Source organism: Urtica dioica, chromosome 4 (genome assembly GCF_054948205.1).
Source record: "Urtica dioica subsp. dioica isolate 48M chromosome 4, U.dioica_male_clone48M_v1_H2, whole genome shotgun sequence".
Classification (NCBI taxonomy): domain Eukaryota; kingdom Viridiplantae; phylum Streptophyta; class Magnoliopsida; order Rosales; family Urticaceae; genus Urtica; species Urtica dioica.
The window spans coordinates 11061764-11076915 of record NC_142759.1 but is presented as its reverse complement, the minus strand read 5'-3'; the positions used below and the strand labels follow the sequence as shown (position 1 = coordinate 11076915).

Genomic DNA, 15152 nt, shown 5'->3' with positions numbered 1-15152 from the left:
ATGTTAAAAACGTAAAGTTTATATATAATTAAAACAGATTTGGAATGGCGTGCTTTTTACTTTAAACTACTACCAATTGATATAAATTAAAAAAAAAAAAAAAAAAAAAAGTTACACTTGCAACGATTTTAGTAAAATAATCAAAACTATGTTGTCAAATATTTTTTATTAATTTTTTAAAAAACTTTTTTATACAAGCAATTTATCATTTTTAAACTATTAAATCATATTATCAAAAATATTATTGAAATATGATACTTATATATTTTGGATATATAACTAATTTTGAACAAATTACTATTTTATAAATTCATTAATTTTAACAGACTATTTAACTAAAACACCTTTAATATATTTTGAGTAAATTGGATATGTAAATTCTTTTTCCAAATATACGTATTATTTTTTACAGTCTCTCTCCTGCAAAGTCAATGCATTTACAAGTCGTAGACTCGTAGTACGCTTACATTCAAAGTTTATTTTTTTATCCTTGAACAATTAAACCGTACTGTTTCATAATCATATGCAATAACTCATGGAATCCTATCTTTTTTAATTTATTTATTTTATAAATCCTCGTCTTTCTCATCTTATCTACACACCTAAATCTCTGTAGAACATGGAACAAAGTACAAGTAAAGGCTCAAAAGTGTGCGTGACCGGAGGTTCAGGTTACATTGGCTATAGTCTGGTCAAGAAGCTCTTGGAAAGAGGTTATGTCGTTCATGCAACTCTAAGAAATTTGGGTAAGTTATAACTATTCACAACAATCTCTCTTTTTTCTCATATATTTATATTGATCTAAAATGGCTCAAATAATTACAGATGACGTATCTAAGGTAAGCCTTCTGACGAGCCTTCCGGGGGCAGAAACAAGATTGGTTTTGTTCAAGGCTGACATTTACAATCCGGCCGAGTTCGAGAGCGCTATCCAAGGCTGCGAATTCGTGTTCCACGTCGCTCACCAAACTACTGAATTTCAGGTAAAATTTAACAAATAATACTACAAAATTTCATATGCTACAGTAATTGTTGTGACTTATATGATTTTTTTATAGAATCCATTAGGAGAATAGCCAATTTAAATGTTTGACATTGTTAAATAGCCAACGTTTGGAAAAATTTAGATAAATAGCCCATTTTAGACGTAAACCTTAATTAAATAGCCACTTTCATATACCAAACGTTGGCTATTTATCTAAGATTTACGTCTGAAAGTGGCTATTTACTTAAGATTTAACAAACGTTGGTTATTTAGCAATGTCAAACGTTTAAATTAACTATTTTCCTAATTTTCTGTTTATTATATGCAAAAGACCGTGGTTGAGTCGGCAGTGGCGGGGGCGAAGAGCATAGCAACCTCATGCGTGAGGTCGGGGACAGTGAAGCGGTTGATATACACAGCGACCATATTCTCAGCATCATCGCTCGATCCCGATGGGAAAGGCTTCAAAGATTTCGTCGACGAAACTTGTTGGACTCCTTTGAATCTTTCGGTTCCCTATGCTAACCAGTTTTTGGAGGTATACACTTTCCTATACCCGATTTCGAGGCTATAAACGCGGAATTTCGAGTATTTAACTAAAAAAGGTTATAATTTGCCTTCATGCATTTAATTTGTTTTTTTATCAAGCCACATTTAGTTTGATATAAACAAGTTTAGCTTATTTTATTATTTTTGGTGAGCTTTTAAGAGGTATATACAACTAGTGTTGATAATAAACAAATGAAAAACACGGAATTCACTCCGATAAATTCAAAGCAGAATTAAAAAAAAAACTATTAATAAAATATTGTCTCAAATTGAAATGAAATTAAAATCATTTTAAGTCACAAGAAAAATGTATACTTTTGAACAATACAGGCGTACAGAGATTCAAAGACACTATCCGAAAAGGAGATACTGAAATTCGGGAAAGAAAACGGCGGCGAATTAGAAGTGGTGACGCTGGGCTGTGGACTTGTGGGAGGCGAATCGCTTTTGCCGTCAATGCCTAGCTCGCCGTCAGTAATTGTGTCTCAGCTCACGGGCGATGAACACGGCTACGGTGCGCTAATGTACATCGAGAATTTGCTGGGGAAAGTGCCTTTGGTTCACATTGAAGACACGTGTGACGCTCATATTTTCTGCTTGGAAAACCCTTCTCTCCACGGCAGAGTCTTGCTCGCCGCCTCCTTCGTCTCGTCTTCCGAGATCGCTCGTTATTTTAGCCACAAATACCCTCGATTCCTGTTGAAGGAAGAGTAAGTAGTGACAGTTCATTAATTAGCTCCGTTTCCGTTTGAGAGACTCAGTGTTGTCATTTTGTGACGTTTTTTTATTTTTTGACATGTTTGTTTTTTAGTGACTACGTACCTTGTTGGAGTGTGAAACCACCACATATATATATATATATATATATATATATATATATATATATATATCCTTGATTTATTGTTATATTTGGTTTATAGGTACTTGAACGGGCCAGATAGAGAAATCGAGTGGACTTCCTCAAAGCTTAAGGATATGGGTTTCGTGTTCAAATTCGATTTGGAGAAAATATTGGACGATTCCGTTGAGTGTGCTGAGAAGAGGGGCTATCTACCGTTGTGATCCGTTGATTTGTTTTGAAGGGCTTATCGATATTTGGGTCATTTATTAATAATATCAATCACAAATTGAAACGTTTTTCCTTGCCAGGGAAAACGACATACATATATATATATATACACACAAATTTTCTTGCAAGGGAAAATTTGAGTCATTTATTAATAATATCAATCACAAATTGAAACGTTTTTTCCTGACAAGGGAAAACGACATATTATTATTATTATATATATATATATATTGATTCAAGCGACATTTCTTGGCAGGGCTTATTTTCTTAAATTTTACTCTGATTTTTTTAAATCCCATTTTACCCTCACTTATTTAATATTTTAATTTTGGAAAACGAAAAAAAAACCTCTCTCTCTTTCTCTCATTATTATCAAAACTTAATGAAATAGTGGTAACTAGCTTGGTCTAGCGGTAATCCCACACACACCTCGACGGAGAGGTCATGGGTTCAAACCCTCATGGGATGCAGAAATGCATGCCCCCTAGGATTTATTCTAATAAGTATGTAATCTTGGCCAATAGTGTCACCTATTATGTAATCTTGGCCGATAGTGTCACATGCGCTTTACACTGCTAATATATCATGTAATCCTGGCCGATACTCAAAAAAAAAAAAAAACTTAATCAAATACATTTCCAAATAAAGTATATGATTAAAACTTATTATCAAAACTGAATTTTTAAAAACACAATAAAAAATACTTTTTCCAAATAAGGTAACAACTATCTAAACTTGATTACAAAAACAATTAATTGAGTAATAACACCAAAATTTTGAGATTTGCTAAATAGCCAATTTTTTTTGTAAATTTTAAGTAAACATCCAATATTATGATGTGACATTGTTTGGACGTTTTTAGGATTCCATTTATGCCATTTGAGTCTGATGGTTATTTACAATTATTAACGAATATTTACAACTATTAATGTATTTTTGGCTTTGTTAATAAAATCTCGTGGTTATTTACTTAAAATTTAACAAAAGTTGACTATATAGCAAAAATTGAGTTTTCATATGGCTATATATCTAGAGAAACGTTAAAAAAAAATTATTTCACTCCGTCATTATCTCCGTCTAGAAATACCTCGTTATTATCTCACTCCGGTATTTTGCTTATATCACTGCGTTATCTTCGATACCTCATATGAGTATCTACGATATCTATGATATGAGTCAGTAATGCATAAGTTAGAGAAATTGAAATTTTTGAACAAACTACGATGACACCATCTTTTTCACGTTGAAGAATAATTTACAACAACTGAAACATCGAACCAAGTGTATCGTAAATTATCATTCACACCATAAAAAAATATATCTCTTACAACCGCGAGTACTAACTTGCGTAAGACCCATATGTAAGAGTTCAAGAACGCGAGAGCTAATAAAATATTGCACCACTTTATGATACATTTTGGTTTGTTTTTTAAACAAGATAGTCGCCATAGATTTTTCCTTATTCATGCTCCTGAGATTAGCATGACCAAAATTTATGTGCCATAAGGTCTCTTCATCAACTTTTAAAATGAAATAAGAGTCATGAGAAATTGGTGGTCTAGACGATTACAAATAGCTATTATCAGATAATCGAGACCCTATGATCATCAACATGTGTTTATCATCAGTATCAATGCATTCCTCTAAATCAAGAGTATGATATCGATCTCATAACTAACTAATACTGATCAGATTAGAAGTTATACGGATAAAACATCATTCAACATAGAATAGTGTATGATAGTCAAGTTGACATTTACAATAATTTTACATCTAGCATTGTTTCCGAAAGTAGTATAGCTGATATAATATTATTTGACATTCTTCAAAAAAAAGTTCCCACCTGTTTTAATCAGTATCGAGAGCACCAGTGTCAAAGTACCAACCTTTTACTGAGGAAACAAAAAGAGAGGTATCAGAAATATTTCCTCAAAGATCCATTACGACCACGCTAGACTCTACGATGTTATGATTTATTCCCAAATCCGACCTAAAATAAGAAAATAAAACACACAGTTACGAAGAACACACTACAAGAAATATGACATTTAGCTACGAAACTATCAGCGACGATTAAGTCGTCGCTAATCATACTTTTAGCGACGATTAGGTCGTCGCTAAAATAGTATGAAAATTTGGTGTTAAAAATTCTAAAGTTTGGCGGCAAACACATTTAGCGACGACAATATCGTCGCTAATTATTTTTTTCGTATTGTTATCATTTCATTTAGCGACGATAATTTCGTCGCTAATTATTTTCGAATTTTGAAGAGGGAAAAATCCCTCCAATACTATTAAATCAAAAAGAATTAGCGACGATATTACCGTCGCTAAGGATTTATGTAACCAATTAGCGACGATAATTTCATCGCTAATTATTTTCGAATTTTGACCAAAATTGAAGAGGGAAAAATCCCTCCAATTATATTAAATCGAGAAGAATTAGCGACGAGAATATCGTCACTACCTATTTATGAAACCAATTAGCGACGATAATATTGTCGCTAAATGCCTGGTAAAATGTAAGTTCATTTAGCGACGATATTTAAGCATTTAGCGATGATTATATCGTCGCTAAATGACTTTAAATACCAGATCGCAGTTCTCCAATTTCATTTTCACGCGAACCCTAAAAATTTTATCTCAAACGATCCGAATCTCCCCTGCTCGTCGCCGTCCTCCGCCGTGTGTCGCCGTCCTCCTCCCTCCTCCGGTTAGTCTCTCTCTCCTCACTTCTCTCTCTCCTCACATCTCTCTCACCTCACTTTTCTCTCTCTCCAGAATTCCCCCGCCCGCCCGCGCCGGTCGTCCTCCGCCGTTCCGCCACCGACGCCGAAGTCCTCGTCCACTGCCGTTCCGCCTCTTCCTCTGCCGTTCTCCATCCTCGTCCGCCGCGCTCTCCCCGGCCGGTCTGCTTCACGGTATGTGTGTGTGTATATATATATATATATATATTAGGTATAAATATTTAAATTGGTTATATTTACATAAATATTTAAATTAGTTATAAATATTTATATTAGGTATAAATATTTATGTAAATTAGAGATATAATTATATATATATATATATATAAATATAATTTAGGATTAGATTATAAATATTTACATGAAATGGATTAGAGATATAAATATAAATATTAGGAGTAGAATGGAATTTTGTTAGGATTAGTAGATTAGTTTAACGAAAATTAATTAGTTTTGTAATTAAAATTGATTAGGTAAAATTATGTAAAAATGAATAAAAATTGAAATTGTAATTAATTTTGTTAAAATTGGTTATGGATTATGTATTTTAGTAATCGAACCACTGAGGTTCGATTTATTATTAGTTTCAGGATGTTTCTATGCAGGTTTTAAAGTTAAATGCTTGATGCCGCGGGTTGTTACCGCGGACATGAGGTTGACGGGTTTGATCTCACGATTGTCACGTGACTATGCACCGACTATTGGCTCCTGCTATTCATCCTTTTATGGATCGAACCATTCGATATGCCATAATAGAGCTTTGCAACTTCTTCGGACTTATTTGCTCAAGAACGCTGGTAATTTCAGACATCGAAAAGGCGCAGGAGGATGTGAAGCTGATATTGTGTAAGTTGGAACGAAGTGATAACAGAAGAACGACTCAGAATAGCGGGGTATGTGTACCAAGTGAAGGAGGTCACGACTTCTACGGTCAAGTAGAAAACGTCCTTGTCTTGACTTATCAGAACGATTGTCGTGTCTTCTTATTTCAATGTCGTTGGTTCGGTGACCAAGATCCGAGGAAAAGGACACGCAACGACAACAATTTGACAAGCGTGTATGTGGCAAAAGAATGGTACAAAGACGAGCCATTTATTTTGGCAACTCAGGGAAAACAAGTTTTCTACTTGGAAGATAGTTTGAATGGTCCTGATTGGCGAATCGTCGAAGAGTGTAATCATCGAAATGTGTGAGATCTTCCTGATATTGACCTCATTCTTGGTCAATCTTCGTCATCAGTTCAGTTATTGGTGGAACCGTCAGATTTGGATTCACTATCGACGCGTCATCGGTCTGCGATACCAGAGCCCGTGAGCAACGAAGGACTGAACTTGGAAAATATTGAAGAAGAAGAGTCCAACGATGATGAAGAAGCTGACGACAATGATTTGATGGAAGAAGATGATTTGTCAGACGATGATGATTGATAGTATATAACGTTTTTCATGTAGCTACTAAATTAACATATTTAAATTATTACGAATGCATAACTAAATAAAGTTTGTTTTGAATTTCAGATGGCTACGGCTACAGGAGCTGGAGACAGTGGAGGCGGGGATGACTACTTATTGCGTCTCCCGAATTATTGCGAGTCGGCGCCCGTACGCGATGGCGGCGAAGAAGAAGACGAGGAGATCGAACCGGCCGTGCGTGTGTTGGACTTATAGGATCCTTAGCAATTCATGCAACGCTCGGGATTTGATCTGAGCGTGCACGGCGCCCTGGGGTGAAGGAAGTCGTTATTTATAACGAGGAGTTTCAGTCTTTCTTGCAGCCAGAGCGAGAGATGGATCCGGATCTCGCGACATTCGCGAACACGCTCGGGTTGGTCGTCCGAGACAAGATCTCGCCTACGGTCCCAAGATGGACGCATGCGAACGTGGGGCCGGCGAAGGAGGCCGAGATCCGAGAAGCGATTCGAGACAAGTACGACATTCGAGTCGATGTTGACACAACCGGGAAAAAGAAGGCGATTGTCGATGCGGCAATCATTGGAGACGCGAAGACCCGTCTTTGCGATTGGAGGCATACCTTGCGGTCATGGTTCGACATTGACTGCAAGAGCAGCGTACAGGTGGCGCGGTCGATGAAACCGAGGACCGTTAAGCTCGACACCGAATGGGAGACGCTGATACAACGATATACGAGCGATGAATTTAAGGTAATCAAATCATTTACGTTAAATATGTGTTTACTATTTTATTATACGATTTGTTATTTACGTGTACGTTTACTTATATTACAGGCCATACAAGCGAAGAACAAGGCGAATCGCGCGAAGAAGAAGACGAAGAGTCGACAGGGGACGATTGGATTCTTGACCCACTGCATGAAGAACGTAAGTTTTATGTTTATATGACACATCAAATCGTTAATACTATCTAACACTTGAAATTTTGTTTACATGCAGAAGAGCGCCGAGACAGGCACTTTCGAGAGCTTGTTTGCGAACTACAAGCGCAAACATCAGTCCGACAAGTCTGAATGGCTGACTATTGAAGCTTCCGCACGTTATGTAAGTTTACATTTATTTTGTTTTATTTTTCGATTAATATATACTAACAAGTTAATTATATCAGTATCGACTGGTCGATAGGGTTCAACACGTTGCGAGCGGAGGCTGAGCAACAAGGAGCGAACGTTGATATTTCCGTCCTAGAACAGCAGGCGATCCGTGATATTATGGGTTCGCGAAGTGATCACTTGACCGGCGTCGGACGCTTGGTGCCACAGGGAGCGCGGATGGCGGCTGAAATCGCCGAAGTCTACGGTTCGGAGGCTGGGACTTCACGTCCAGGATATATCTCGCAGGAGGTGTTCACGTCGACCCTCGCCTCGTTCGCCGAGGCAATACAGAGTCAGGTGCCCAACCTCAACCTGAGCTCGTTTATGCCCCAATTTTCGCAGAGTTCGCAGCAGGCTCCTTCGACCCACAGCCAGCAGACTCCGACGGCCGGCGTCCACACTCCGACGGGCGGCCAGCAGACGACTCCCGACGGTAGCCAGACCTCCCACCGTGGCGGTCCGAGTCAGTCAGCTGATGAGCACATTATTCCGCCGAGCCTTGCAGAGTATCAGCGCCAGCAGAGCATTTCACGTCGAGGCGGAGGAAAAAAAGGACGACGACCCAAAGGTCGCGGCTAGTCTTTTATTAGATATTTTGTGTATAGTAGATTATTATTTACATGTATTTTAACATATTTCTCGTTTATCGAAATCATAACTGGATTTTATATATAAGTTGATTTCGATAATATAATTTGGTTTTTATTTGATTTTTCATTTTAGAATTTCATAAACAAAAAAAAATAATAACTTATTAATTAGCGACGACAAAGTCGTCACTAATTCTTTTACTGAGTGAAGTTATTAGCGACGACTATTCCGTCGCTATATCGCGCGCGAATTAGCGACGACTACATCGTCGCTAATTATATTTCACAAAATTAAAAAAATGTCTTCGTTTATACTTTTCGAGACGACATTATCGTCACTAATACGACTATTTCGTCGATAAATATATTTAGGCACGGACATTTAGTTACGATAATAATCGTCGCTAATATCGTCGCTAAATAGATTTAGCGACAACTAAGGTGTTATTAGCGAAGAAAAAAATCGTCGGTAATGACTCTATTTGTTGTAGTGACAATAGCACACACAGATTTATATTGGTTAATTAGCAATGCGTAATCTATATCCACTTTACCTTTGCAGAATCTCACTAAATCCAAATTCGGGAGAAAAAATGTTTACAACTCTTTTGCGCTCTACCAACATAATCGGTGCACAGGTCGATCCGCGAGTCCTCGTCGTAAGTTCTTCATTCGTCAAGCCGATCGATTGAGAAAACTCAAATTTTTGCTAGGAGAATTGAGCTACATGAAGATTTTCCCATACAATATGTAGCAAATAACCTAATATGCCATCTCTTTATATAGTATACCGGTTAGAACCTTGTTTCTTCTTTCTAATATAGGACCAAGCTATTAGAAAGATGTTCGCGACAACTTGTAAGACACTTTCCCGGTGGTTTTTTGTGAATGACGTGTCTCAGCCCTTTAAAAAAATTTTAGGACTTCCTAGGATGAAGAATTTCCTGCACACTGGTAGTACCATAATTCAACATGCACACATATTTATTCATAGCTTTCAGCTGAGCAGTCAAGTGCCCAACTTCTTTCTTCAATTCATAAATAATGATCAAAGTCTGCTTTTATCAAGAAGAAGAGTTTCACTTCTATCAATCTACTTCTCTATCACATGCGATTCTTCAATAAACTTTAGATAAACAGTTTTATAAGACTCAGCCAAAATTTCATCAGTCAGTTCATGATCATTGTTGGTTTAATCTCGTTTACGTGGATTGCTTTAGTTTTATATTTATTTATTTTAAATAAAGTCCTGGTCTTTAGGAAAGTCTGTTAGGCTAGTGGAGGACTGAGGCAAAATTAATTGTGTGATCGTGGCCGAAATTGTAGCCACTAAAGCCATGTTTTTATTCAGTTACGTTATGTTTGTACTCATTATAAATAGCAATGAAAAATCTCAGAAAAGCAGTATGTTTCACTGCACCAAAGCTATTTGTTGTTCTACATATTATCACTATTACGTGCATATATTTTCTCTTCTCAGGTTCTGCAACAACAAGTGGTATCAGAGCGTCTTGGTGTTCGATCCAAACCTCTGTAGCCGATCGGTGTTCGATCCGCTTCGGCAATGGCAGGACAAGGAGAAGATGGCAACAACAGCAAGGCAGTGATTTCATCATCTCCGCCGAAGGCACGGCTGAGCAGCGGTGGCGGTGACGAGCTGCGCACCGTGGAGCGGGTCGTCAGGGAGAGCGACGGTGCAGCGCACTTTCCGCTCCTCACGCGTACAAATTACGCAGATTGGGTGATCCTCATGAAGGTACAACTGCAAGCGCAAGGCTTGTGGGATGTCGTTGAAGACGGTCCTGGCGATCACCGCGAAGACAGGCGGGCCATGTCGGTGCTACTCCGGGCAGTGCCGCCGGAGCTGATCCGTACACTTGGCGTCAAGGAGACGGCCAAGCAAGCTTGGGACACACTCAAGATCATGCGGGTCGGTGTCGAGCGTGTCCGGGAGGCTAAGGCGCAGACACGTTGGACCGAATTCGAGAACCTCACGTTCAAAGACGGCGAGGGGGTGGAGTCTTTCGGCATTCGACTCACAGCGATCGTCAACGACCTCGAGGTGTTGGGCGATCCGGTGACCGAGCACAAGGCGGTGCTCAAATTCCTTCGAAGCGTACCGCGCGCATACAAACAGATGGCCATGGCGATCGAATCGCTGGTGGATCTCAAGTCTTTGTCCATCGAAGAACTCACGGGGCGGCTCCTAGTCGTAGAGGAGCGCGGCGAACTCGACGACCCTCTGCCTTCCGGTGGGCGCCTACTTCTCACGGAAGAAGAATGGCAAGCCCGGCAGCGACAACCGGCAGCGACAACGCGAGCGTGGGCAAGGATCGTTCGGCGGTGGCGACAAGAAGTGCAAGTCTCCGACAAAGGAAAAGTCATCGTCAAACGGAGGCGACAACGGCGAACGCAAGAAGGGTAATTGCCGCTATTGCGGCATAGCCGGCCATTGGGCTAAGGAGTGCCGCAAGGCGATGCGTGACCGAGAGCAGCAAGAGCAGGCCAATCTCGCGCGTGCCGAGTCGGAGGAAGACGATGAGCCGGCGCTGCTCATGGCGCAGACCTGTACTTTGGGTCAAGCTGCCGAAGAGGCGCCCGAGGCGGTGTACCTGAACGAGGAGAAAGCGGTGCCCATGGATGTGGCTGACAGCGTGCGGTACCTCGACACCGACCAATAGTCACATGATAGGCGTCAAGCAAATTGATGCAATTGATGTTGTGTAACGAGATTAAGGGGGTGATTTGTTGGTTTAATCTCGTTTACGTGGATTGCTTTAGTTTTATATTTATTTATTTTAAATAAAGTCCTGGTCTTTAGGAAAGTCTGTTAGGCTAGTGGAGGACTGAGGCAAAATTAATTGTGTGATCGTGGCCGAAATTGTAGCCACTAAAGCCATGTTTTTATTCAGTTACGTTATGTTTGTACTCATTATAAATAGCAATGAAAAATCTCAGAAAAGCAGTATGTTTCACTGCACCAAAGCTATTTGTTGTTCTACATATTATCACTATTACGTGCATATATTTTCTCTTCTCAGGTTCTGCAACAACAATCATCACTAACAATGTTTTATCATCAGGTTGCGGTTTCTAGAGTCATTAATAGCAGAGATGGATACCGAGTTACTGTTTTATTTAGTATTAAGAGTACGCGCTTGAGAAGTGAAACGCAACGATATTTTTCATCTATTCAGAATCACTATACTAATCGGATTCATAATTAGTGAGCGTCAGTGTGGTATCGATGCTCTTATACCTTCTTTCTTCATAAAATTAGGACATTCAACTTGTATGTGTACCAGACCTTCACTTTCGCTGCAATGGACACCTTTTGAGAAACTTTTATACCCTGTAGGTTGTTTTCTCCAACTTTGCCTCTCTGTTGGTAATCAAAGTTCATGTTAGCCTTATAAAAATAAAAAATAAAAAATAAAAAAAGCATTGATTCCTACCAGTTTGATCTGAGGATGAAGTTTTAAAAGCCAACCCTTTGTGTCTTTTCTCCGGTTTATCATTGATAGAAATTGCAAAGGTAATAGCCTGAGTCTCCTCAATAGCGGTAACTTTATGCCAAATCTCTTTGGGAGATATCTGAAGATTTTCCGCACCATACTTTTTTCAAATATGTTTTTCAATCAAGACGAAGGATTCATTAGATATATCCTGGAGATGAACATTGAAATCAGCAAAAGTCTCATCTTTTTATTTTTCTGTGAAAAGTGAGCAAGAAATAAACCATATATGTATTGACCACCATTAACTAAGCAGAATCCTCTTGGACTGAAGTATATACGTATGACCTTCGAATCAGCCTAAAAGCCGACTAAAAAATAACGCTAGGCCAAAAGCAAAACATTTTCGTATCTAAACTAAGTTCAGCACTACTCACCCTTAGCCAAAAAGTGATGGCCTTTTTGTTACTTACAGCACACGTCAAAATCCTAAACTTTGATATATCGCCATTTTCTATGAACACTTATCTACTATATATTTTCAGGACGCTCTATCAATCAATCAAGAGAAAAACCCGGGACTGTCCAGAGGAAACTCCGCATCGAAATCCACGTTCTCGATAATGAAGTCGAAATCGCATTGATGCGAATTGGAGACCGAATTCGGGGTCGAGATTATTTCAGTGAGATCGGACTCCGACAAGTCGGAGCATCCAAAGGCCGTGGCGTCCCAAGGCTGGCTCGTTCCGGAGAGGAAAGGGTTGTCCGTCGGAAACGAAAATGGCGGGAAAATGACATTGTCGCGCGAGTCCTCGGTCTTGACTTCGAGCCCTGCTTTGAGATTGGAAAGAGCTGAGTGCGCTTGTTGTGGTTTCGGCTGCATAGGATTATTGGGTTTATCTTCTAGAAGGCAGTGTTTTGATGGTTGAGATGTACAACAAGTGTGTCGTCCTTTGTATGTGATTTCCACGAGTGAAGAGTCTTTGTCTGATTTTTGGACTTGCTTTGTGGCCAAACACCCTTGTGTGTTTCGGTGCGTGCATCTATAGTATCCTCTGCCAAAATTCAATTTTATCATTTGAATTAGAAGTGTGACTTTAATAAAATCATAATGGAAATTAAAGTCCTCATCGCATTATAAGAGTTAATTATAATCTAACACAAGCGCACCGAATTATGACATATGACAATTAATTCTTCTATACAGAAATTAGTCACCATCACTCATTCTTCTTATTTCTTATTTCTTATCTCTTATTTCTTATTTTAGCTAATGATGGAATGCACTATTTTTTTTATATGAAATAAAATTTAAATTTAACCTAACAAAAGCAAATAGTTATAATTCGAAGTATCGAGAAAGAGGTGGGGAAAAAAAGGCAGGAAAAATATTGTAACATTGTGTGTTTGTGCCTTTGATTTTATCACGAGCATATATTATTGGAGCTAGTCTTCTTGTCTTTACTCTTTTCCGATAAGATCAAGTAGTACTTTAAGCTTTTTATTTGTTTTTTTTTTTTTTTAGTTTATATAATATTATATAAAGGTGCTAAAGGCTGCCTATGGTTTAAAACATTTGTTTTTTTGGCCATCATGAAACCAACTTTATGCAAATAACAGAACGTGCTAAAATAAATATTATAATAAAAGGCAAATAAATAAAAAAAATTAATTTAATCACTCTTGCTCTGTCTCACCTTGGATGAATAGATCCAAGGATATCTTTCTGTCCGTACTTTCTCCAGCTATGACCATCCTCAATTGGCCCTTCTATCCCTGCTGCCAAACACACCTTCACTTTCTCGCTCGATTTAGGCATTGTTTTCCTACAAAAACGGAAACAAATAGATCCGAAATCAGCACCAGAAATCTCATACAAGAAGTGAGTCGTGACTCGTGTGACTCGTTGTACCTTTTCTTTAAGGCCTGTTTCGGAGCGGTGGTTTCTTGGTCGAAGAAGACGCTTCTCGGGCTTGCGTTGCCGGAGGAATAATGCTGCGGAGATTCCGATCCCATGTGATTTGCGTGGTTGAGCATCGAAAGAGCTTTCTCGTAGGAACATAGGATTTCGGCGACCAGAAAGTCCTTTTCTTCTTGCGAACATGCTTCTTCTTGAAGTTGCTTCATTAGTTGCCTCGCTAGCTCTTTGCCTTGGCTTAGCTCTTTCATCAGTGTCTTCTGCTCTGTATTTTCCATAATTAAACGTGGGAGTTCAAATATTATACCGAGAGAGAGAGAGGGAGATTTTAGTTGGAAAGCATGAATATGATGTTGTGTTTGAGATATGAGTGTGTATATATATATACACACATGTAGTTTAGAAAGGAAAAAATGAATGACATAGAAAGTGGGGTATATCAAAACAGGACTTTGGCTAAGATTAATATGACAAAGCAACAAGTGCGCCAAATTTGTGAGATTTATTGGCAGAATGGTTGGTTGTTTATGTATTTAATTTCTGATAAAATTAAATGTTTTTTTTTTACCTTCGTATATATGTAGTAGTAGTAGTATACTATATACTTTACTTTTGAGAGAGAGTGTTAAGGCAATGAAAGAGTGGGCTTGTTTTGGTGAAGAAGCCGTGAGGAAGTGAGAAAGGAAATGAGAAGGAAAATGAGAAGAGTTTGACCGAAGAATAATTCTTCATATCCTAGTGATGACGTGGCGTTTCCAGTCGAAAATAACGAAATCTATATCGACCAATTGAAAGAAAAGTCCGCATTCTTAATCCTTGACCACTTCAAACAAACGATGAATATCAACAAAATATGAAAATACGTGTTGATTGGTCTCAACTCTCAACTCTCTCTCTCTCCTCTCTCACTCTCTCAGACACACACATATATTATATAAATATATATAATGGACCTACATATTGAGTAACAACGCGGAAGCAGATTGGAAGATTCTTCGATCATCATCATATATGACTTCATAGCCTACCCAATAAGTTTTTATCTTCTTCTCATGGATAATACAGTTATCATTAAAAAAAAAAAGGATAACTAAGTCTAACAAAGATAAAAAGAAAAAGAAAAAGAAAAAGAAAAATGCTAATAAAAATATATATAAGTCTTGTGTCTTAATGTTAGACCCATTAGCTTACGTTGATGAGCCGTATAAAAGCGACATCATGACATAACAAAACATATATATTACTACGTATATATCTGCGAATCTCGTTGGATT

General features: G+C 38.4%; 2 protein-coding genes across 3 annotated transcripts; one reads left to right on the top strand and one right to left on the bottom strand.

The window, feature by feature from the left end:
* The first annotated feature begins 510 nt into the window (after nucleotides 1–510).
* On the top strand, nucleotides 511–2669 carry LOC149400375 (NADPH HC-toxin reductase 1-like). The gene is made up of 5 exons (XM_089612496.1): nucleotides 511–746; nucleotides 826–983; nucleotides 1317–1523; nucleotides 1865–2244; nucleotides 2455–2669. The coding sequence occupies exons 1-5, from the start codon at nucleotides 620–622 to the stop codon at nucleotides 2594–2596; spliced, it is 1014 nt and encodes a 337-aa protein (XP_089468622.1). The 5' UTR covers nucleotides 511–619; the 3' UTR covers nucleotides 2597–2669.
* Nucleotides 2670–11671: 9002 nt separating this feature from the next.
* On the bottom strand, nucleotides 11672–14410 carry LOC149400374 (putative WRKY transcription factor 53). Of its 2 annotated transcripts, none has more exons than XM_089612457.1 (4): nucleotides 13873–14410; nucleotides 13658–13786; nucleotides 11961–13015; nucleotides 11672–11887 (listed from the first exon to the last, which is right to left on the bottom strand). In XM_089612457.1, the coding sequence occupies exons 1-3, from the start codon at nucleotides 14154–14156 to the stop codon at nucleotides 12523–12525; spliced, it is 906 nt and encodes a 301-aa protein (XP_089468583.1). In that variant the 5' UTR covers nucleotides 14157–14410; the 3' UTR covers nucleotides 11672–11887; nucleotides 11961–12522. The 2 variants fall into 2 exon arrangements, with proteins under 2 accessions (XP_089468583.1, XP_089468584.1); XM_089612458.1 differs by having other exon boundaries at nucleotides 11996–13015.
* Nucleotides 14411–15152: the final 742 nt, after the last annotated feature.